The sequence below is a fragment of the Phacochoerus africanus genome, chromosome 9 (assembly GCF_016906955.1).
Source record: "Phacochoerus africanus isolate WHEZ1 chromosome 9, ROS_Pafr_v1, whole genome shotgun sequence".
Taxonomy (NCBI): Eukaryota; Metazoa; Chordata; class Mammalia; order Artiodactyla; family Suidae; genus Phacochoerus; species Phacochoerus africanus.
The window spans coordinates 96761977-96786741 of NC_062552.1; the positions used below are offsets into that span (position 1 = coordinate 96761977).

The following is a 24765-nucleotide window of genomic DNA, read 5'->3' on the forward strand; positions in this document are numbered from 1 at the left end:
TATAAAAACTAAGCAAACAGAATAGTGCCTACAACAGACATAAGATAAAGTAAAACTGTATAAATAGAATAATTATAAACTATGGTTTAAAAAAAACATCTACATACAGAAAAAGAATACCATGAAAATTCACAACAGTGTTATAGTATTTGTGGGGTAGTGGTACTGGTGAGTGAAGTTTTTTCCTTTTATCTTTCAAATTTTCAGTAACTTTACTATTTTAATACTCTGGAATATGTAAGTAATAGAAGAAAATAAGATTAATTACTACTGTAACTTTATCCTCTGTGTTCACAAAATGCACCTGAAAATATTTCAGAGAGAAAAATAAGGGGGGAAAAATCATGATAAAGTAGTTTATATTCAAAGACCTTTATTTTGTTTCTAAACATATATAGCAGTACATGTGAGTGAGGAAGCTGCTTGAGTCCAGTAGGGAAAAGGTTACAAAAGATATATTAAAAATATTCAGATTGAAAGCATGAGGATCCTTACATTTTTTTCTTAAAGAACAAGCACACTCTATACAATGACTGTGACAAAGAATTTTAAAGTTCACAAGCCTGTCAAGGTAATGAGGTAAAATGTGGACAAGAGGAGTCTTGCAAATTTTTCTCTCATTCTCCGATACTCACTGAAGTCTCATTCGTTTTTCAGGGGGGCCTTTAGTGCCCGCTGTCTGTTGGATGTTCTTTGTGGTCTCCTTCTCCTCAGATTTTACAGTTTCTGGTATAGGTTCTGCCTCTTTCTTTGTTTGATCCACTTGACATTGAAAGCAGGTATTTTTGGAGGGAGACGATGGTGAAGAGATGAGACCAATTTAGACAATGGTTAATGTGAATGGTTCAGAGTTTCAAAAATTCATTTAGAATTGCTTATCTCAAGTTGCAAACATAGCTGTTTCATCAGGCAGATGTATAAGAACCAATTTACAAACCAAAAACCTGATAATACAAGTAAATTATGATACTAGATATAAAAAACACATGACATTTGGAGTTCCTGTTGTGGCACAGTGGGTTAAGGTTCCAGCGTTGCCACAGCTGTGGTGTAGGTCACAGCTCAGGCTCAGATTTGCTGCCTGGCCCGGGAAACCTCCATATGCCGAACTTCCATAAAATAAAAGTACCAACCAAATTTAAAAAACCAAACCAAAACAAACAAAAAATGACATTTAAATGAGACATTATGCATAAAAAAGATACATAATTATTCTATCCCAGTTCAACTGATAGTTCAGTACCTACTTTCAACGACGAAACAGTCGACCTTTTTTCACATTTCTGACAACCTCAAATCATCTTGGTTTTTCTGCACATCCCCAATACCTGTTCATTCCACTCCAATTCATCTTTTAAAAACTATCACTACCACAAAAACACTACCTTTCAGCAATTTAGCATGTCTTAAAAGTTAGGAATAACAAACTACCATTCGACAGTCTAAAAGGACAAAATGATCATAATTCATTCACATTTTATAGTTGCTACTGAATTAAACAGGGTGTTCGGTTTTATTTCAAGTTCAATAAGAATTATCATATGAACCATACCTGGGACAGGCTTTTCTCCAGACTTTTGCTGTAATTTAGAAAAAAAGGGCCGGGGGGTGGGGGGGAGATAGAGAAAGAAGAAGAAGAAAACAGGGTAGATTAGCAAACTTCCTTCTTCTTGAAGAAAGAATTTTCATTCAAATAAGATCTTCATGTGAATTATATAATAAATGACTTCATGAAGAGGAACTACGATCCATGTGCCATAAAAACTAAATTTACCATTTTCTACTTCTTACTCTCCTACCCCATACTCTCCTACCCCAGAAAAGACACAAATCTGAAACTAAAAGAAGAGTCAAACAAACAAACAAAAAAAAAAAACACTTGAACATCTACAAAGTTCTTTTGCTCTGCACTGAGGATATAATGCTTTACAAAATGTAGCTAAGTTGAACCCAATGAAAGGGAATAATGATGCCTTTAAAGACTCCAGAGGCTTATCTGCTTAAAGGATATGAGCTGTAAGTAGAAAGAAATCTGGATGAACCCTCTGACTTTTAAAGTTGGCAGGTATGGGAAGTAAAGAAAGAGAGGTATTTTACTATTAAAATAAAGCTTCTGATGAGTACTGTCAGAAATCAAACTGTAGGAAAAAAATGATGGGGCACTTGGAGTCAGGAACAAGGTCAGATCTTTCATTCTGCACAGCAATTCTTCGCTTAGTTGGGATTCAAAGGAAACTACAGGACTTCAATATTCTCCTTATCACCCCCAAAAGGGGCAACATCCAGCTCAACTGCTAAATACAGTGGATAAGTAGGAGTTAAATCCTGAGCTACAAACTGTTCTGGGAGACAAAATGGGTGAACGGGAGTTCACAGGAGACTTCAAGGATGCCAGGAATCTACTTTCCTCTCTAGCTCTGAGGAGAAATGTTGTGGGTAGGAGGGGCAAAGAGATGTTATAGAGAAAGCCTTCTTTCTCTTAGTTTTGTTACATAGAGTTGTATAAACTTTGTGAGTTGGCTTTTGGCCCCTGGATGGTTAAAAGAAAGACCAGTTTCTCAAAACTGACAATGTAAGTTTGACTATGGCTAAACCTTTACAATGTTTAAAAAAAAAAAAAAAAAAACCTCACTGAAATGATATGAGGTCTATAACCTGCTTAAAATACTTGGGAGAGAGAGTTCTCATTGTGGCTCAGCAGGTTAAGAACCTCAGCTAGTATCCACGAGGATGCAGGTTTGATCCCTGGCCTCACTCAGTGGGTCAAAGGATCCAGCATTTCCATGAGCTGCTCACAGATGCAGCTCGGATCTGGCATTGCCATGGCTGTGGCATAGGCTGGCAGCTGCAGCTCCCATTTGATCTCTGGCCTGTGAACTTCCATATGCCACAGGAGTGGCCCTAAAAAACAAAAAAATACTTGGGAGGAAATGAGGAAAGAAGAGATGCAACGAGACTGGCCATGCTTTATAACTTTTGAAGCAAGATAATAGATACATGGAGGTTTCATTTTTCATTATTCCCTCTACTATAATTAACTATATGATGGGAGTTCCAGTCGTGGCTCAACAGAAACAAATCTGACTAGTATCCATGAGGATGCAAGTTCAATTCCTTGGCCTCACTCAGTGTATTAAGGATCTGGCGTTGCCGTGAGCTGTGGTGTAGCTTGTAGACGTATTTTGGATCCCACATTGCTGTGGCTGTGGTATAGGCTGGCAGCTACAGCTCTGATTCAACCCCTAGCCTGGGAACTTCCATATGCCGTGGATGCAGCCCTAAAAAGAAAACAACAACAGCAACAACAACAAAAACACAACTGTATGTATATACCACAGTTTCTTTATCTATTCATCTGCTGATGGACATTAGAGCTGTTTCCATACCTTGGCTATTGTGAATAATGCTTCAATAAATGTGGGAATACAAATACCTCAGATTTCAAACTACACTGCAAAGCTACAGTAATCAAAACCACAGAGTACTGGCATAAAAACAGACATAGATCAATGGAGCAAAATAGAGAGCCCAGAAATAAACCGATGCATATATGGTCAATTAACTTATGACAAAGGCCCAAGAGTATACAATGGGGAAAGGAGAGTCCCTTCAATTAATGGTGTTGAGAGAAATGAATAGCCACATACAGAAGCATAAAACTAGCCCATCATCAGAGTTCTGTCATTGCACAGTAAAAATGAATCTGACTAGGAACTTTGAGGTTGAGGGTTTGATCCCTGGTCTTGCTCAGTGGGTTAAGGATCTGGCATTGCTGTGAGCTGTGGTGTAGGTCACAGACGTGGCTCAGATCCCACGTTGCTGTGGCTGTGGTAAAGGCCAGCAACTACAGCTCCAATTGGATCCCTAGCCTGGGAACCTCCCTGTGCTGCGGGTGCTGCTGTATTAAAAAAAAAAAAAAAAAAGACCATTACCTTACACCACACATAAAAACTAACTCAAAGTGGATTAAACACTTGAATGTAAGACCTGAAACCATAAAACTCATAGAAGAAAACACAGGCAGAGTAGGCTCCTTGATATCAGTCTTGGTGATGACTTTTTGGGTTTGACACCAAAAGCAAAAATAAACAAGATTACATCAAACCAAAAAGTTTCGCACAGGAAAGGAAATCATCAACAAAATGAAAGGCAACCTACAAAATGGAAGAAAACATTTGCAAATCACATATCTAATAAGAAGTTAATATCCAAAATAAAGATCTCATACAACCCAAAAGCAAAAAAAAAAAAATTCAATTAAAAAATGTGCAGAGGATCTGATATTTTTCCAGAGAACACACACAGATGTCCAACAGGTACATGACTAATCAATATCACTAATCATCAAGGAAATGCAAATCAAAACCATAATGAGATATCACCTCACAGCTGTTACAACAGTTATTATCAAAAAGACAAGAAATAACAAGTATCAGAATTCCCATAATGGCACAGCAATAATGACTCTGACTAGGAACCATAAGGTTTCGGGTTTGATCCCCGGCCTCACTCAGTGGGTTAAGGATCCAGCATTACCGTGAGCTGTGGTGCAGGTCACAGACACAGCTCGGATCTGGCATTGCTGTGGCTGTGGCATAGGCCAAAGGCAACAACTCTGATTAGACCCCTAGCCTGGGAACCTCCATATGCCACGGTGCGGCCCTGAACAAAGATGACCAAAAAAAAAAGAAAAAAGAAAAAAGAAAAGAAAAGAAAAAGAAATAACAAATACTGGCTAGGATGAAAAAACAGAAACACTTGTGCACTGTTGGTGGGAACACTGGTGTGGCCACTGTGGAAAACAATATGGAAGTTCCCCCCAAAATTAAAAACAGAACTACCATATGATCCAGCACGTCCACTTCTGAGTATACATTCAAAGGAAATGAAAACAGGATCTTGAGCATATACTTGAATTCCCATGTTTATTGCAGCATTACCCACAATTAGATACGGAAGCAACCAATATGTCTATAAACAGAAGAATTGTTAAAGAAGATGTGGGGTGTGTGTAGGTGAGAAAGAGAGAGAGAGAGAGAAAAATAAAGAGAGACATATGTCTCACACACAAACACACGAATATTATCCAGCCATGAGAAAGAAGGAAATCCTGCCATTGTGAAAATGGATGAACTTTGCAGGCATTATACCAAGTAAAGTAAGTCAGACAGAAAAAGGCAAATACTATATATCACTTATAGGTGGAATCTAAAATGTTTAAACTCACATAAACAGAGTAGAGCAGTGCTTACCAGTGGCTGGGGGAGCTCGGGAAATGAGGAGATGTTGGTCAAAGGTATAAACTTTCAGTTATAAGATGAAATAAATTCTGGAAATCTAATGTACACCATGGTGATTATAGTTAATAATAATGTATTATATATTTCAAAGTTGCTAAGAGAGTAAATCTTAAGTGAGCTCACCATAAAAGAGAAATAGTAATTATGTGACATGATCTGGTGGTAATCATTTTGCTGTATCAAATCAACAGGCTGCACACCTTAAACTTACACAGTGTTATACATCAGTTACATTTCAATAAAGATGAAAACAAAAAGTTCATCCCTAAGTATTTCTGATACTATTTTAAGCAGGATTTTCTTGATATCCTACATTGATAGTTTGCTGTTATTATACAGGAATGCAACTGACTTTTGAGTGATTTTGTACTTTATCTTGCAACTTTACTGAATTCATTTATTAGTTCTAACAGTTTAATAGAGCCCTTACAGTTTGCTATGTATATGTATATCATCTGGAAAGAAACAATTCTACTTCTTTTCTCATTTAGATATCTTCTATTTCTTTTTGTTGCCTAATTCCTCTGGCTAGGTCTTCTAGTACTATGTTGAACAGAAGTATGAAAAGTGGGTCTCCTTGTCTTGTTCCTGATCTTAGAGAAAAAGCTTTGTTCTTCATCACTGAGTATGAGGATAGCTGTAGGTTAGTTATACATGCTTTTATTATGTTGAGGTATATTCCTTTTATCCATAGTTAGTTGAGTGTTTTTATCACAAAAGGATTTTCCAAAATGATGTTTCTACATCTACTGAGATAATTGTGATTTTTAGTCTTCATCCTGATAATGCAGTGTATCACACTGATTGATTTTAGTATGCTGAACGATCTTCACATCCTAGGGATAAATCCCACTTGATCATGATGTATGATCTAATTAATGTGATACCGCATCCAATTTGCTAGTATTTCTCTGAGAGTTTTTACATCTATATTCACTAGGGGTATTGGACTATAGTTTTTTTTGAGACTTTTTTATCATTTATATACATATTTTTTCTACTGTACAGCATGGTGACCCAGTTACATGTATACATTCTTTTTTCTCACATTACGTGTTCCATCATAAGTGACTAGACAGAGTTCCCAGTGCTACACAGCAGGATCCCACTGCTAATGCATCCTGAAGGCAACAGTTTGCATCTATTTACCCCAAGCTCCCAGTTTCCTCCCACTCCCTCTCCTTCCCCCTTGGCAACCACAAGTCTATTCTCCAAGTCCATGATTTTCTTTTCTGTGGAAAGGTTCCTTTGTGCCATATATTATATTCAGATATAAGCAATATCACATGGTATTTGTCTTTCTGACTTACTTTACTAAAGTATGAGTCTCTAGTTCCATCCATGTTGCTGCAAATGGCATTATTTTGTCTTTTTTATGGCAGAGTATTATTTTTATGGCTGAGTAGTATTCCATTGTGTATATATATTGTATATATATACACCACATCTGTAAGTCTCTAGAAAGATGTCCATTTCTTCTAGATTGTCGAATTTGTTGGCATATAATGGTTGATAGTATTCTCTTATGGTTTTTTGTATTTCTGTAGTATCCGTTGTGACGTCTCCTTTTTCATTTATTTTATTTGGGTTTTTCCTCTCCTCTTCTTGGTGAGTCTAGCCAGAGGTTTGTCTATCTTGTTTACCTTTTCAAAGAACCAGCTCTTGGTCTGATTCATTTTGTCTATCATTTTTTGAATCTCTAGTTTATTGATTTCCTCTTTGATCTTTATGATTTCCTTCTTTCTGCTGACTTTAGGTTTTGCTTGTTGTTCTTTTTCTAATTCATTTAGGTGGTGGGTTAAGTTGTCAATTTGAAATTTTTCTTCTCTTTTGAGAAAGGCCTGTATTGCTATAAACTTCCCTCTGAGCACTGCTTTTGCGGTATCCTATAGATTTTGAGTGGTTGTGTCTTCATTATCATTTGTCTCAAGGTACTTTTTAATTTCCTTCTTGATTTCCTCATTGACCCACTGGTTTTTTAGTAGCGTGTTGTAGCTTCTTAATTTCCTTCTTGATTGCCTCACTGACTCATTGGTTTTTTAGTAGCGTGCTGTAGCGGGTAGCATGTTGTAGCGTTTAGTAGCGTGTTAGTAGCATGTCTCCATGTAGTAGGTTTTTTCTTCTTTTCCTGTGGTTGATTTCTAATTTCATGCCATTGTGGTCAGAGAAGATACTTGAAATAATTTCTATATTCTTAAATTTGTTGAGGTTAGCTTTGTGCCCCAATATGTGATCAATTTTTGAAAATGTTCCATGTGCACTTAAGAAAAAAGTATATTCTGATTTTTTTGGATGTAATGTCCTGAAAGTGTTGATTAAGTCTAACTTTTCTGTTGTTTCCTTTAGAATCTGTTGCCTTACTGATTTTCTGTTGAGAGAATCTGTCCATTGATGTCAGTGGAGTGTTAAGGTCTCCTACTATGATTGTATTCCCATCAATTTCTCCTTTATTAGTATTTGTTGGACGTATCTGGGTGCTCCTATATTAGGGGCATATATATTGATGATTGTAATATCCTCTTCTTGTAAGGATCCTTTAAACCATTAAATTGTGTCCTTCTTTGTCTTTCTTTACGGCCTTCATTTTAAAGTCTATTTTGTCTGATATGAGTATTGCAACTCCTGCTTTCCTGTCTTGTCCACTGTCATGAAATATCTTTTCCCACCCCTTTACTTTCAATCTATAAATGTCCTTTGCCCTAAGGTTAGTCTCTTGTAGGCAGCAGACTGAAGGTTTTTGCTTTTTTATTCAATCTGCCACTCTGTGTCTTTTGATTGGAGCATTCAGTCCATTCACATTTAAGGTAATTATTGATAGATAAGTATTTATTGCCATTTTAAACCTTGTTTTCTAGTTTAGTTTATGTTTCTCTTTTCTTCCTTTCTTTTTTTGGTTGGATGATTTCCATTTATTTTATGCTTCAATATTTTTTTCAGTTTTTGTGAATGTAATGTTCAGTTTTGATTTATGGTTGCCCTGTTTTTTAAGCACGTTAACCCCTTCCTATATCTGCTTGCTTTAGCCTGATAACCATACAGGCTCAAACACATCCTTAGAAAAAAAGAAAAAGAATCTAATTTTTCTTACTTCCCTTGCCCACATTGTATGAAATTGATGTCTTTTTATTTTTTCCTTTTAACATCTTCATGTTTAGATCGGTATGCTGGCTTATTTAAGTGACTGCTTTCCAATCGTGGTTTCCTCCAGCCTAGATTTTCCTTTTTTTTTTTTTTTTTTTAATTTAAAGAAGTCCTTTCAGTATTTCTTTTAGAATGGGTTTTTGTATTGCTGTGCTCTTTTATCTTTTGTTTGTTGGAGAAAATCTTTATTTCCCCTTCTATTTTAAGTGATATTCTTGCTGGATAGAGTATTCTAGGTTGCAAATTTTTTCCTTTCAGCACTTTAAATACATCTTGCCACTCCCTCCTGGCCTGTAGTGTTTTTGTAGAGAAATCAGCTGATAACCTTATTGGGGTTCTCTTATAATTAACACTTTGCTTTTCTCTTGATGCCTTTAGGATCCTCTCTTTAACTTTTTCCATTTTTATTATAATTGGACTATAGTTTTCTTGTCCTGTAGTGTCTTTTTTATCAGAGTAATGGTGGCCTCATAAAACAAATCTGGAAGTGTTCCCTCCTCTTCCATTCTTTGGAAGAATTTGAAGGATTGGTGTTAATTCTCTTTTAAATTTTGGTAGAATGCATCCATGAAGTCATCTGGACTTTTCTTTGTTAGGAGGTTTGTGATTAGTTATTTGGTCTCCTTACTCATTTTTGGTCTACTCTGATTTCCTATTTCTTCATGACTCAGTCTTGGTAAGCATATATTTCAAGGAATTTCTTATAGGGTGTCCATTCTGTTGGCATATAAATTGTTTATAGTAGTCTCTCATGATCATCTTATTTTCGTAGCCTCAGTTGTAATGTCTCTTTCTTTCTTTCTTTCTTTCTTTCTTTCTTTCTTTCTTTCTTTCTTTCTTTTTTTTTGCCACAGCGTGCAGCTGCAGTTGCTTAATATGGAATCTCAGACTCCAGAGCAGAGACTGAACCCAGGCCACAGCAGTGAAAGCACCAAGTCCTAACCACTAGACCACTGGGGAACTCCCTTTCATCTCTAACATTATTTGTCAGTCGAGCTGAAAGTTTGTCAAGTTTGTTTATCTTCACAAAACTCCAACTCTTGGGAGTTCCCGTCGTGGCGCAGTGGAAACGAATCTGACTAGGAACTATGAGGTTGCGGGTTCAATCCCTGGCTCACTCAGTGGGTTAAGGATCCAGCGTTGCTGTGAGCCATGGTGTAGGTCGCAGACGCAGCTTGGATCTGGCATTGCTGTGGCTGTGGCATAGGCCGGCAGCTGTAGCTCCGATTAGACCCCTGGCCTGGGAACCTCCGTATGCCACAGGTATGGCCCTAAAAAGAAGAAAAGAAAAAAAAAAAAAAAAAACCTCCAACTCATAGTTCCATTGTCACTTTTTTTTTTTTTAAATAGAAGTATAGTTGATTTACAATGTTCGTTTCTGGTGAATCATTGATTTGATTTTTTTCTATTGATGTTCTAGTCTTTATTTCACTTATTTTAACTCTAATCTTTGTAATTTCTTTCCTTCTGCTAACTTACAAGTGGAAATTAAACAAAACACTTCTAAACAACTAAGAGGCCAAAGAAGAAATCAACAGGGACATCATAAATTACCTGGAGAGAAATGAACATGAAAATACAATATACCAAAACCTAAGAGATGCAGCAAAAGAAGTACTATGAGGGAAGTTTACAGCAATATATCCCTATCTTAAAAAGGAGGAAAGATCTCAAACAATCTAAATTTACACCTCAGGAAACTAAAAAAAGAAGAACTAAGGGATTTTCTTGCTTTCTGGGTATGTGTTCATCAATAATCTTTCATGTTTCTGGTTTTGTATTTTCTGTCCCTGTTTTCTAGATCAGCACTGTCCAAAATATACTGCAAGCCACAAATCTAAGCTGCAAATACAATTTTAAATTCTCTAGTAGTTACATTTTCAGAAACAGATGAATTTTATTATTTTAACCAAATGTATCTAAAACATTATCATTTTGACACACAACCAATATTTTTAAATTGTTAATGAGCTATTTTACTTCTTTTTGGTATTTCACGCATATCACAACTCAGTTTGGACTAGCTGTGTTTCCAATGCACAATAGTCACATATGCCTAACAGCTACTGTACTATGCAGGTCTATGTGTTTCTGCCCCCAGCCTCCCTCATACATACTATGTACTCAGTGGACAAATGGTCAACCACACCTAACCTCTTACACTCTGCAGTCACTCCTCATCACTCTACACATGGCTATAATTCATTTATTTATTTATGCAACAGACACTGTTTCATCTTCAAGTGCAATGCATGAGATTTCTCTAAACTGGTTTTTCTGTCCTGAATTTCAACTATGGCCCCTGCTCCCTTCACTATCCCATCACCATTCTGAACACATACCTCTTATAATAGAGTCAGGTAAGGGGGAAGGGAAGGCCTGATCTAAAGTCATCTCAGGATGTGAAAAATCTCATTTAATCCAAAAATGCCCTTGAAAATCTCTTAAATAGGCTTTCTCCAAGAATAAAAGTATCTATGACCTTGTGTGTACACAGCCCTGAAAAGACAAATAAGAACTGACACTAACCATGAGAATAATATGATCATATATTCCATCTCACACCTATCTCTCTTCAACAGTTCCATTAGTAGAATGGTAGATGGATTTGCTACTGCTGTTGGAATACCCAAAATAACATAATGAAATTCATGTAACTTAAACACCAATATGATATGTCTATTTATTATTACTTCTGCCTCCTCCATTTACCATTCCAAACCCTTCACATCAAATATTCTTTTTTTGTTGTTACAAAAGTTTTAACTATTCTGTCATTTAAGGACTTAAAAAAAAAAATCAGACTGCAAGGCAGCATATAGAGTAAAAACAACAAGTTCCAAATTCCAGTTTTGATACCATCTATAACACGTTCAACAACCTTTTGAATGAGAATATTATCTATACGCATTCTTCATAGTTTGTGCAGATTTAATGAGGAATTAAACTATAAACTTAAGACCACAGAAGATTACTAATTCCATTCCTTTTACTCATTTTGTGCATTAAGTCTTCGGAAAACATTCCTTTGATTCAGAGATCATTTTTTAACTAATTATGAAAATCATTATTTTTAGGTCACATCTGCAACAGTTCTCAATTAAAAATAAATATGCCAGGAAAAAGCATCAAATCAAAATTAACCACACATATTCTAATTACCTGCACAAATTTGGGTGGAAATTTTTGTCTAAGGTCCAGCAGTAAAGCATCCACACGTTGTCTCTGGAAAATAGAGCTTGGTTCTTCTTTCCTTTTGACTTTAGGTTTGATTTTATCTAGCAAAATATGAAGTCCAAATCAAAACACTGCCTAAATAGTTTAGTGCCTTATAGTTTACAAATTTTTGCCATAAATATATTGAAATTTCACTATTTTTAATGGCTGCTATTAAAAAGATAATCCTCCAGATATGCTAAACATAGCATATACACAGAAGTGTTCCAACTCACCCTCTGAAATGGGGTTAAAAATCTAATATTTAAAAAGCTCACATATCTTTTTTTTTTTTTTTTTGTCTCTTTGCCATTTCTTGGGCCGCTCCCGCGGCATATGGAGATTCCCAGGCTAGGGGTCTAATCAGAGCTGTAGCCACTGGCCTACACCAGAAACACAGCAACGCGGGATCCGAGCCGCGTCTGCAACCTACACCACAGCTCACAGCAACGCCAGATCCTTAACCCACTGAGCAAGGCCAGGGATCGAACCCACAACCTCATGGTTCTTAGTCGGATTCATTAACCACTGAGCCACAACGGGAACTCCTAAAAAGCTCACATATCTTTTAAAGACATTTCAGTTTTAGCATATAAACATGGATAAACATAGAATTTTAAAGCTAAAATTTTCCATTGTTATTGTTCCAAAATTACCTTGTGTATATTTTAAGTGTATTAAATGATCTTTTCCCACAAAACCTAATAGGTACAAATAGAAATGCAACTTTCACAAATGCAAGTTACCACACTAAATTATGAAGACTATAATCCACTGAAATAATAGGACAAACCAAACAAGAGAAGATTATGAAGACAAGAAAGAAAAGAACTTGCAAGAGAAATTCTGAAGTTAATTCCATGTGGAATTTCCATGGGTGGGGAGTGTACTGGGGGACTGTCTCTAAAGGAAGGGTTCCAATTAAGTTTTATTCCAAATATTTCATTAGGGTAGGAGCAAACAGCCCTTATGAGAAGTTTATTCAATTATTTTTTTTTAATTTTTTATTATAGTTGATTTACAATGTTATGCCAATTTCTGCTGTACAGTAAAGTGACTCAGTCACACATATATGTATACATATTCTTTTTTCTCATACTATCTTCCATCATGTAGTTTATTCAACTGATGCAAACTTTTCTTAGTCAAATATTGGCACCAGCACCTACTATTAAGAATCAATATAACTGTATCTCAAAGACCATTCATTCCACAGTTCTGAATTATATTTAAAGGCTAACTTTTCAACAGTAATTCATTCTTAGTTTCTATTTCTCTAGAAAGAAATACAGAACATAGGTATATTTCTATAGACACGTTTCTAGAAGTATTTTTATTGGTAAAATATGGTATAATACTTATTTTATCTAAGTAGCAGATTACCAACTATGGAAACTACAGGACCTGACGTCATGACACGTGGTAACATGGAAACATCAGAAAACAGACTGGCCATCTGGAAACAGGGTTTAAGAGCATCTCCTCTACCTTGAAGACTCGGGAGATTGTGGGTTTCAGATTTCGAGATGACTCAACAGTTAGGTAAGCAGGAAATATCATCATTACTTATTCCTCATTCGGATTTCTTCCAAATGTTCTAAATATTTTAAAACCGTGAATCAACTTATCAAAGATTATCACTTACCCAAGACATGAAAATTTTTATCTGTCCCTGAGCGAATGCTGTTATTACCACATCTAGTTCAATGAAGCACAGCTCTGACAATGTTATCCTATGAAGTCTCCCCATGGAAAAGTAAAACACACCTAGAAATCATACAGCCCTTTTCTGAAAGAAAAGTTTCATTCTCAGAGTAACAAAAAGTGTTTTAGGAGAGCCCATGTGCCCACCTACCTTGCTCTTCATGATCTTTGAAGTGCCACCAATACCCTTTGGAAGGATGATATCGACAATATGACATAGCTTCATCAAAAGCTGACTGAATACCATGCACTGCAGTAAGCTTATAAAAAGAAAACAAATTCTTAAATGTAATAAATTCATTGAGTAATAAAAAAAAGAAAAAAGAAAACAAATTCTGAATCTCATGAATCAAAATTTCCAAAGTAAAATGCAAAATATTACATATGCAAAGACAGTAATTTTTCTATTTTTCAGAACCTGAACCACTAGCTAGCTGGGGCTGAGGTATACACTTCAAACACAGAGTTGGCCCATAGTAACCAATGCCCAAGACATTCTAAAAGTCAACACTTTATACCAACCTTCAGAAGGGAGAGGAGCTCCTGCATAATTCTTAAAAGCAAAGTACTTCAATTACAAGTTTTCTTTAGTGTTTAAAGAATGTGAATACACTTACCACTCTAGAGTTTATAACTGATCCCAAATCTGGTGCCTGATAGATCACTCCAGCAATGATATAGTAATCAGCCAGAGGGATAACTAAAACCAGGGGGCGGAGAGAGGAGAGTTCATGAATAGAGCTATGCACACAAACTGCTAAATATTTCCATAAAGAGAATAACAAAAATTTGACATTTTCCTATATTAAAACCTAAGGTACGGTTTGGCAATTTTGGTTTTTGTAAATAAAGTTATAGAGGAAAACAGGAACACCCATTCATTCACATTATCATCTAAGGCTGCTATGATACTATTTAAGCAGTTGTCTCAGAGACTACAGGCCCACAAAGCCTAATATTTCATCTCTAGATCTTCACAGAAAAAGTACGTCAATTTTTGTCTTAGGAATAGTTTTTCTTAAACTTTAATATGCATCTAAATCACCTGAGTATCTGGTTAAATCGGTTTCTTACTCAGAAGGGAGTGCATTTATTTTTTTCTTCTTTCTTTTTTTTTTTTAGGGCCACGCCTGTGGCATATGGAGGTTCCCAGGCTAGGGGTCGAATCGGAGCTGTAGCTGCTGACCTACACCACAGCCACAGCAACGCCAGATCCAAGCTGCATCTTCGACCTATACCACAGCTTGTGGCAACACCGGATCCCCAACCCACTGAGCGAGGCCAGAGATTAAACCTGCATCCTCATGGATGCAAATCAGATTCGTTTCTGCTGAGCCACGATGGGAACTCCAAGGGAGTGCATTTCTAACAAGTTCCTAAGTGATCCAAGGCTGCTGTCAATCAACCACACTCTGGGGAATAAGACCTTAGAGCAAGGCAGTTTTAGGGCCCAGGATGAATTTATCAGATGCAATGAACTAGCCTCTGTGCCCCAGTCCCTAAGGAATAAAACAGCCGCTAGTGAGGCTGGTGACATCTTGTGTAGCTTCTGTACCTGGAATCTTTCATCATGGAAATCTCACTCCTGGTCTTGCCTTTATTCTAAGGTTCTCTTTTTTTCTGGACAGGGGCTCTAGATCTTTGACTGTGAAAGCAAACTTGGATTCTTTACTCTGGAACCAAACTTCATTATTAGCAAGTCACCCTCTGGAATCAATACTAGGGTGAAGGTTTTTTCAAATGTTTTGATGAGAGTATCTAATTTAGGAGATGAAATTGGTCATCTCCAGTATAGGTAACTAGCTCTTTGACTCAAAATCAAATCTGAATTCTGTATTCTTCGGTATGATTTAGTTTTTGTTTAGTAATATAACCCAAGGAAGACTTTTTGTTGAATACGTCAACAAGAATCTTCATTATGAAGCTAGTGCAACTGCACCTACCATGAATTAAACCTGATTTTCTTCTGAAGTCTAGAATTTTGGCAGGCAGAAGATATCTATATGATCAGCCCCCAATAAAAGTTTTGGACTCAGAGTTTCAAATAGTCTTCCCCTGAGGAGATGCATTACACAGGGGGCCAGTGGGCCAGGGGATAGGGGGCTAATTTCACTGCTGAAGAGAGGGTGCACTTGGTGTGGCCCCTCACAGGAGGGAAAGCATAGGAAACTCACACATGGATTGCTACAGATCCCTAAAAGAGAATCCAATCCCAAAAAATAAGAACATATATCTCAGGAAGTAAATAAAGTATGGTATTTTAAGAGAAAATAATGCCAGGAAGTTTACACATTTTACCTTGGGTAGGGGACTGCCGCTGTTGCTTCCGAATGATAAAAAGAATGGGCTCTTGAGCATGTAGAAGGATGTATTCCACTCCAACCATCTGACTGAAAACAGGACACAGATATTCAGAGATTTATAAATGCCCTATAAACAATTCTGTAGAATATTCATATTATTATATAAAAGCATAGAGGAGTTCCCGTCGTGGCGCAGTGGTTAACAAATCCGACTAGGAACCATGAGGTTGCAGGTTCTGTCCCTGCCCTTGCTCGGTGGGTTGACGATTCGGCGTTGCCGTGAGCTGTGGTGCAGGCTGCAGACAAGGCTCGGATCATGTGTTGCTGTGGCTCTGGTGTAGGCTGGTGGCTACGGCTCCGATTGGACCCCTAGCCTGGGAATCTCCATGTGCCACGGGAGTGGCCCAAGAAATAGCAAAAAGACAATAAATAAATAAATAAATAAATAAATAAATAAATAAATAAATAAATAAATAAAAGCATAGAAATATTTTAAGTAGAATAAAACTGCCTATGTTTGATATAAAAAACTGGCTGCTAAATAAAATTGCTAATTTTCCAGGTAGGTGGAACACAGTTAAAGTAAGATTTGGTTTTTAAACAACAAAATTTTTCTACGAAAATTCATAATGAACTTAAATTGGAGTATTTTCAGTGATGAAGGTACACTGAAAAACATACATTTAAATAAAGACAACCAAAATCCCATGCCTCCTGACCAAGGAGATCAATAAATAATACAAAATACACATGAAGGAGTTTCTGTCATGGTGCAGCAGAAATTAATCCAACCAGGAACCATGAGGTTGCCAGTTCACACCCTGGCCTCGCTGAGTGGGTTAAGGATCCAGAGTTGCCCTGAGATGTAGTGTAGGTCACAGACACGGCTCAGATCTGGCATTACTGTGGCTGTGGTGTAGGCTGGCAGCTGTAGCTCCAAATGGACCCCTAGCCTGGGAACCTCCATATGCCACAGGTGCAGCCCTAAAAAGCAAAAAATGAGTAAATAAATAAAAACAAAAATACACATAAAGACTATACCTGTCTTAACTATATATGTCAACTACATAGTCTACCCAACTAGAAAACATCAAAAACCTTATCCTTGCCCCCAACAATTTTTTTCCTAATATATTATGTTTAAAAGCATCTCAGTAAATGTAAATATTTACCTTATAACAAAAACTATTTAAAATACTAGAAATTTAATTTCCTGGGAACCCCAACCTCACCCCATTTTTAGCTGACAGAGGAAAAACTCAACACACACTTGCTTCAGAAACTTTTGTAATAGTAACAAATTCCTATTTAGCATCCTAAGTCTAAAGAATCTTGCTTTGCACTTGTTTGGTTAAATTTTTATTTTTTACACAAAAATCTACTACGAACTCAACTATGGTCTGAGACATTAAATTAGATGTAGAGGAGACAATAACTATAGTCCCCTGGCTGAGGATAACAGTTGCATTGCTAAAATCACTCATCAGATCTACATCCAAACCTCGGAGTTATATTTTAATTGCACAGTAATATATAAAGACTTGAACAGTAATATATAAAGACTTCCTAGGTTACAAATGACTACTAATAATTTGTACAAATCCAAACAAATTTGTACAAATCCAAACAAAACTCCAGTTCTTCCAAAACTTCTACTTTGTACTTCACAATCCACAGCTTGAAAGAAATATTCATCATGAAATCTCTAGCTGGCAAAGATGCTACCTTCTTACAATAACTTACTTTAAGTGTTCTAATGTTAGCCTCTGCATTTTGACCACTTCGTTATTACATGTCCTGTCATAAAAAGGATTACTTCTTTCTGAAAAGTAATCCAGGACACTTCCACTGTTCAAAATAGGGATCCAGGAACTGTCAACCCAAGATATCCCCAGCAGATTATCTACAGAAAAGAAACAAAACGAAAAGAGATGAGAAAAGAAAATCCATTCCAACAAACATTTACTATGCATATAATGTCAGAGGCACTATGAATATAAGGATCCTAACCTACAAACACAGTCTAACTGAAGAAATCAATATGCAAGAAACAATGATAACACTACATAAGAACTATAATACAGGTATGAATAAATGTGCTATGAGAGCAGAGGGAGGGAGTGGAAGGAGCAGAATAGCTTACCTGAAGAAACAGAACAATTTTCACTAGGGTGAGAAGGTCAGTTTTAGCACCACATGTTAAAGAATAAATAGAGGCTTACCACAGAGGAAAGAGATATAAAGTACTTCCAAGTAGAGAGAATGTATATACAAAGATAGTGAAATATAAACATATATTTTATGTTTAATGAACAATTCAATTAGGTGAAGTTATAGGGTTTGAAATCTAGAGAGGTCTTCCAAAAAATTGAAAATTCTTAGTTTTCATAATGTGGCAACTAATTCAAAAAGTTTCAAACAATATGCATGCCAAAGAAAATACATCCATAGCCACCAGTCTGAGACTTTCCAATTAAGGAGACAGAAATAAGGTAGGAAGATATTAATATAAATGAGATAATAATGACATAAAGGGGGGCAAATGAAAAGAAGGCAAATGCCCTTATTTACAACTATATAATTTCATACATTAAAGAATTAAATCTTGAATTTTTCAAAATGGAAAAAGGAAAAAAAGACATGCTAAGTAGAGCTAGATAGCTTTAATTAATGAGCTCTTGTTGGGTACAGGTTGAAATGATGTTTCATACCACTGACAGTTCTAAATCCCAGTTCTACATTCCATGAGGTCCCACTAAGTCATGAACATCAAAATGCCTACGTAATACTGGTTGAAGGAGGAAGAAATGAAAACTTCAACCTCTCCTAAACTGTAATTATTTCAGGCATCTATGAAGTCTGACCTAATCCAAGGCATCAGTGAAATGAATCAAACTGAAAAAGTAATTATAGAAAGGTAAAACATGCTGGATACATTATAAAATGAAGAAGGAAACAAATAGATGAAGCATGCTAATGACCAAATAATCAGTACAGACCATCATAAATGGATCATGCCATAACCAAATATCTAACAGGCCAAGAAAAAAACATTTTCAGAAAAAGATTTTCTAATGAAAAGCAACTAAAGATTGCCATTATTTTCAGCTTTAAACACCACAGTCCAGTTATTAAAGTAGTTTTGATTAAAGGAACTTTATTACACATTTTCTCTATTTCCTTAGGAATATTTATATAAGAACATTTGTGGAAGGACAATTTTAGGTTAGTTTCTCACTTACACAGTAGAAACTATGTCTACATGGTGTCATGGTGTCATAAATTGATTGTACTGCAGATCATTTCAGCTTAAGTAGAGAAATAATCTGCAGAAACAAATAAACAGGTCCTACTTACACAATTACAGAAAAGTCTATAGATAGGGGCATGAGGTGATGAGGACCTAGAGGAAGGCAATGGCAAGGTACAGGAAGATAAGGACAAAAGAAACATTTTTAGGGGAAAAAAAGAGACAATTTCCTGAACGACCAATTCTAAAGTCAGAGAACTTAGGAACCAATAAATCATTTAAGGAAGAAATGATAATGAATTTGGCTTGGATATACTGAGTTTAAATATGGAATCAGATTCTTAGAAAAAATTATAAATGTCATCTGCTCCAAGTGACTGTTCAGTAAATTCTCCTTACAATTTTCTTCACCCAGCTATTTCTTTCTTTTTTTTTTTTTTTTGCCTTTTCTAGAGCCGCTCCCGCGGCATATGGAGGTTCCCAGGCTAGGGGTAGAATCGCAGCTGTAGCCATAGGCCTATGCCAGAGCCACAGCAACGTGGGATCCAAGCCGAGTCTGCTACCCACACCACAGCTCACGGCAATGCCAGATCCTTAACCCAATGAGCAAGGCCAGGGATCAAACCTGCAACCTCATGGTTCCTAGTCAGATTCGTTAACCACTGCACCACGACGGGAACTCCTTTTTTTTTTTTTTTCCCCAGCTATTTCTTGATCAGCAATTTTCTATATTTTCCTCATTTAGTAAACTATACAAAGATTAAAAAGTACAGTGCAAATGACCTCTGAGACAAATATAAACAGAGAAAACAGTATTTACCACTTTTGAACATACTAACTTCGTATCAGGCACTGTTCTAAGCACTTTACCCAGTAACTTGAGGTTGGTACTATTACTGTTACTATTTTACAGAAGATGAAACACAGGAAGGTTAAATAACTTGTCAAGGTCACAGAGCCACTAAACAGTAAAGCTGAGATTTGATCTAGACAGACCAGTTCCAGAACATCACTGGAGTCACACTCCTTTACACTCTGCTGCCTCAAACTGAAAATATCCAATAAAGAGAACTTATGCGAGAAGTCAGGGCAGATACTCTAGATTTGGAGACCACTTGTAGACCAAGTGTTGTTCTAGAGAGGATGTCATCTAATCAAATTCACTTCTCCATCCCTTCTCCCTTGCCAATATCTTATTAATCTCTTCCCAAGTGTCACCTGGACAACAGCCTCCTTACAGGGCTTCCTGTCTTCCTGTCTTCACTGCCCACAATTAACCACCACAAAGCAGAACTGGCGCAAGGAAAAGTATACTGACAATTACAGGACTTTGGGCAAGTTAATTTCCCAATGCCTTAGTTTTCTCACATATAAAACCAGGAATTATAATGGTATCTCCATGCTAGATTATGTATGTAAAATGCTAAGCACATTATAATAACCAAAAAAATGTTAGCTATGACGATGGTAGTGGTAGTACTGGTAGTCAATTTATTTTAAGATTAAGATGACCAAATTTATTTCTGGCTTGAGGCTATGGGTGTAGGTTTAGTAGATAATTCAAATGGCCATGTTAGATTAAACTCATTTCAAATGTCACCAATCTCTGCAAAGCCTTCCTCTATTTTGCAAGACAAAAATAATGACTTCTTTCTCTATTTTCTCACAGCAACTTCTATATACTTGCATCATTAATCATAGTATCATCTCCTAACTCACAAACATGTTCCCATTAAATGTTGAGTTTTTAAGGAACAGGGGTTGTAGGTTACTCATCAGTAACTAGCACAGGACCTGATTTGTAAGAGGTAGCAAATGTTTATTAATTCATGATTAAATGCTAAAGACAAGTTACTCTACTGGTCAAAGATTTTCATACATTCCAGTATCCAAGAATGTTCACTTACAGAATAGTTAACTGAGATTAAGAGAGTGGTGTGTGGCTGTGAAAAGGAATATATTATCTGTCCCTAAATAGAATATATTAGAGACTACATATGACCCCAACTCAATAAAGAGAATATACTACCAAGACAAGCAGACTCCAACTACTTTTTACCATCTCCACTGTTTGCGCTCTAGTCTGAGCTACCTCCAATCTCCATGCATTACAAAAATGGCATCCTAACTGGTCTCCCTAATTCCACAATTGCCCTCCTACAGTGTTCTCAGCATCTAAGATGATTCTAAAAAAAAAAAAAAAAAGTCAGATTATGCTCATCCCCTTGGGTCAAAACCCTCCAGTGGCTCTCCATTTTACTCAGGAGAAAAGCCTAAGATCTTCCCACAGCCTACAATTCCTATTTGATCAAGCCACCAGTTCTCTCTGACCTCATCTACTGAGAAGAAAATGAGGTCTTCTTCTCAGCCCATACTGGCCTCCCTGTTGTCCTTCTGACACACCAGATAGTTTCCATCTTAGGGCCTCTGCAATGACCCTAACAAATCTAAATAGAAAGAAAAAGTTATGAAAGCTGAACTATCTGATGGACTAAATGGTTCTCTTTTTTATTCAGTAGTAAGGGAAAGCATGTTGACATAGCCATAGTACAGCTGACAATTAGCAAGTAATGAAACTAGGGACTTGGTATTTCCACGTATAATGAAAGGCAAACAAATAATAGGCATTATCCAGAAATACTGAAGATAACTGGACATTCTGACAACATAAAAATGACAATATATTTGTAATATGTGTGCTGGACTTCAATTTGGTTAACACAGAGAAAGGAACTTCAAACCTCTCCCTTTAAAAACTAAGTATAAAAATTAAGTATATACAAACAAAAACAACCCTATGTCTGGAGTTTCCCTCGTGGCTCAGTGGTTAACAAATCCAACTAGGAACCATGAGGTTGCGGGTTCGATCCCTGGCCTCACTCAGTGGGTTAAGGTTCCGGCGTTGCAGTGAGCTGTGGTGTAGGTTGCAGATGCAGCTCAGATCCCGCGTTGCTGTGGCTCTGGGGAAGGCCGAGGCTACAGCTGCGATTCGACCCCTAGCCTGGGAACCTCCATATGCCGTGTGTGTGCGGCCCTAGAAAATACAAAAAATAAATAAAAAATAAAACCACAACCCTATGTTGAAATGACCAGGAAAACATCAGTTAAAAATCTTTTAACCAAAGCCGTTTTTCTTTAATCTGCTGGGGGTGAGAGGAGTAAATTTAAGCCTGACTTTTCGCTTGCGTCTAGGTACAAAAATTCACACTTCTTCTAAGGAAAGTACTACAAAGTTTCAAATGGAAACAAATGTTAAAAGTCTCATACAAGTGCAGAAGTTTTGTGAGCGCCACCACCACAACAGTAAGATACACTGACAAGTGCACTCTCACTCTCATGAGTTTTTCCTGGGAATTTCCATGACACCTCCTCCCAACCTGCTGGAACCTGGTCTGTTTGAAACTAAGTTCTCGTGTTTCAATTATTTGTTTTGTAAGTTTTAGTGAATTATATAGTTGATTTACAATGTTGCGACATGCTACAGTTATTTTTAAATTGCCCGCCAGTTCATTCCGGAATCCCAGAGTTTCACTGAAAAGTCTGTATGTTCGTGTGCTAAGAGAACGTACGGTTTAATGCGGCGCGACCTAAGACAGCAATTACAGGAATGCGTCTCCATATACTTATTCATTGAATATTCAACAAATATTTCAGTACCTCTACAGTTCAGCTGTGAAAAAGAAACGACCTCTGCCCTCAGTAATTGTTGGGTTTTCGATGGAAGGGACTGTACACTCAAAAACAAAAGTTAGAGAGGAAAATCGTTGGTATTCACTCACAGAAATGACGGACGTGCTGGACCCGACAGCAGGAATAAGGTACCCCCAGGACAAGCCCCAAAGAGGAATCAAACCTTGTCGGCTCAGTGCCCCAACCCCTTCACCCTCACAGAAGGGCCCTAAAGTTTTTGCAAAGATTTATCAGGATTCAAAACCCAGAGCTTCTCCCAACCGCTTCGTTTCATGAGACCCCTGAAGAACTGCGAAAAACGAGGCAAGTTTTCTCCAGACCAGAGCTTTGGGTCGTTCACACAAAACACTCAGAAGAGCACCCAAACGAACCAGAACCTTGCCCCCGCACGCTGTAAATCCCTAAACCAGACCCCAAACAGGAAACAAAGGGTGACAGCACAGGGTACCTCGGATATCCACCGCCGCCATAATTCTAAAGGCGTTTTCGGGTTCTTCTTCCGGCGCAGAGGAAACGTAGCAACTCCGAGACGGAAGAGGCGGGATGCAGAGCGAAGGAAAGTTGAACCGAAAAAGGGGCGGAGACTGCGAGGCTAGGAAGAGAGAGCGGGCAAAGTGGAGAGACTGGAGAAGAGCTGGAAGCCTTTGCTTCGGAAGCAAAATATTAACATGCTGAAAAGAAAAGGAATACCCTTGGGTCCCTGAGTAAAGACCTAGTGTCAGCGTTCCTGGTAATCTGGGCTAGATAGCAAGTACCAGAGGGAATAATTCTGTGGAATGGAGAAGCCATTGGAAGCCTTAGAAAGATTCTCATGCTCCAGTGTATTCCCGAAAAGGCAAACTGAGGAGGATAACCACCAGTAAGACGCAGATGCCAAGGGGAGAAACCCCAAATCTGAAGAAGCCCTGTGTACAGGAATGATACCGTCTCCAAAACTTAGATACTAAGAAGGTTCCCCCCAAATTTAACTACAACACAGGGGTAAGGGGGAGGGGGCAAAGGACAGGGAATTTTCCACCTCATAGACTGGAAATTCAAAATTTTTAAATCCAAACGGCATAAAAATATTGCTTTGTGGAGTTCCTGGGGCGTCGCAGCAGAAACCAATCCGACTAGGAACCATGAGATTGCGGATTCAATCCCTGGCCTCGCTCAGTGGATTAATGATCTGGCGTTTCCCCTGAGCTGTGGTGTAGGTCTCAGACAAAGGCTTGGATTTGGCGGTCCTGCAGCTGTAGCTCAGATTAGACCCTTAGTCTGGGAACCTCCATATGCCGCATGTGCGGTTATATTTGTTACACTTCCATATTTGAGCTGGGGTTTTATTTATTTATTTATTTATTCAGTGTTTAGGGCTGCATATGCGTCATATGGAGGTTACCAGGAAGGTGGGGGTCTAATTGGAGTTGCAGCTGCGGTCTACACCACAGCCACAGCAACATGGGATCCCAGCCTCTTCTTCGACCTACATCACAGTTCACAGCAAACCTTAACCCAGATCCTTAACCCACCAAGGGGAGGCCAGGGATCGAACCTGTGTCCTCATGGATACTAGTCAGGTTTGTTTCTGATAAACCATGATGGGAACTCCCTGAGCTGGGATTTTATATTTGAGATGGTATATATACAGTGTGCCCCAATAAAAGTATGCACATGCACAGAGCAGAGTTTTCAAAAAGACGGGTTTTTTTTTTTTTCAGGAGGCAATTTTCTTGAGGGCCTGATTTGGGGGGGGGGGGGGGGGGGTGTGCTAGTGGAGAAGGCATCCCAAAATGGGAGAACATTATATCCAATAAACTGATGTGTGAAACAGCAAACGTTTTGTTTTGTTTTGTTTTCTTGTGTTCTTATTAGGTGAGAAGATTAGAAAGGAGAGCTGCAGAAGACATCTGTAGGTAGTAAAACATGGTTAAGTCTGGTAAGCTACACCTGGGAGCTCACCCTTTTTCTTAGGGGTGGTAGGAGAAATGTGAATGGGCTTCCATTTTAGAAAGTTTATTGGAGGAAGAGGAGTTGCAGGCATTTTAAGTCTCAAAAGCAGGAAATCCATTTAGGAGACTCTTGCAAGCTAAATGATGTCTACATTCATACGAAGGCAGTAGTAGCTAAGGGAAGAAAAAGGATGATAGATATTTAGGATATTTAGAAGATAAAATCAAAA

At 37.6% G+C, this 24765-nt stretch overlaps 1 protein-coding gene across 1 annotated transcript; it reads right to left on the reverse strand.

The window, feature by feature from the left end:
• Positions 1-348: 348 nt before the first annotated feature.
• On the reverse strand, positions 349-23114 carry MED6 (mediator complex subunit 6). The gene is made up of 8 exons (XM_047796119.1): positions 23053-23114; positions 17408-17567; positions 15660-15751; positions 13979-14061; positions 13513-13621; positions 11604-11719; positions 1553-1580; positions 349-762 (listed from the first exon to the last, which is right to left on the reverse strand). The coding sequence occupies exons 1-8, from the start codon at positions 23072-23074 to the stop codon at positions 632-634; spliced, it is 741 nt and encodes a 246-aa protein (XP_047652075.1). The 5' UTR covers positions 23075-23114; the 3' UTR covers positions 349-631.
• Between the last annotated feature and the right edge of the window lie 1651 nt (positions 23115-24765).

Excerpts from the sequence above, each read along its gene's own strand:
- MED6 (XM_047796119.1), bottom strand. The coding sequence starts at position 23,074 with ATGGCGGCGGTGGATATCCGAG. Across the intron at positions 17,568-23,052 it reads GGCGGCGGTGGATATCCGAG|ATAATCTGCTGGGGATATCT; the intron begins GTACCCTGTGCT and ends TCTTTTCTGTAG. Across the intron at positions 1,581-11,603 it reads TTCCACCCAAATTTGTGCAG|CAAAAGTCTGGAGAAAAGCC; the intron begins GTAATTAGAATA and ends TCTAAATTACAG.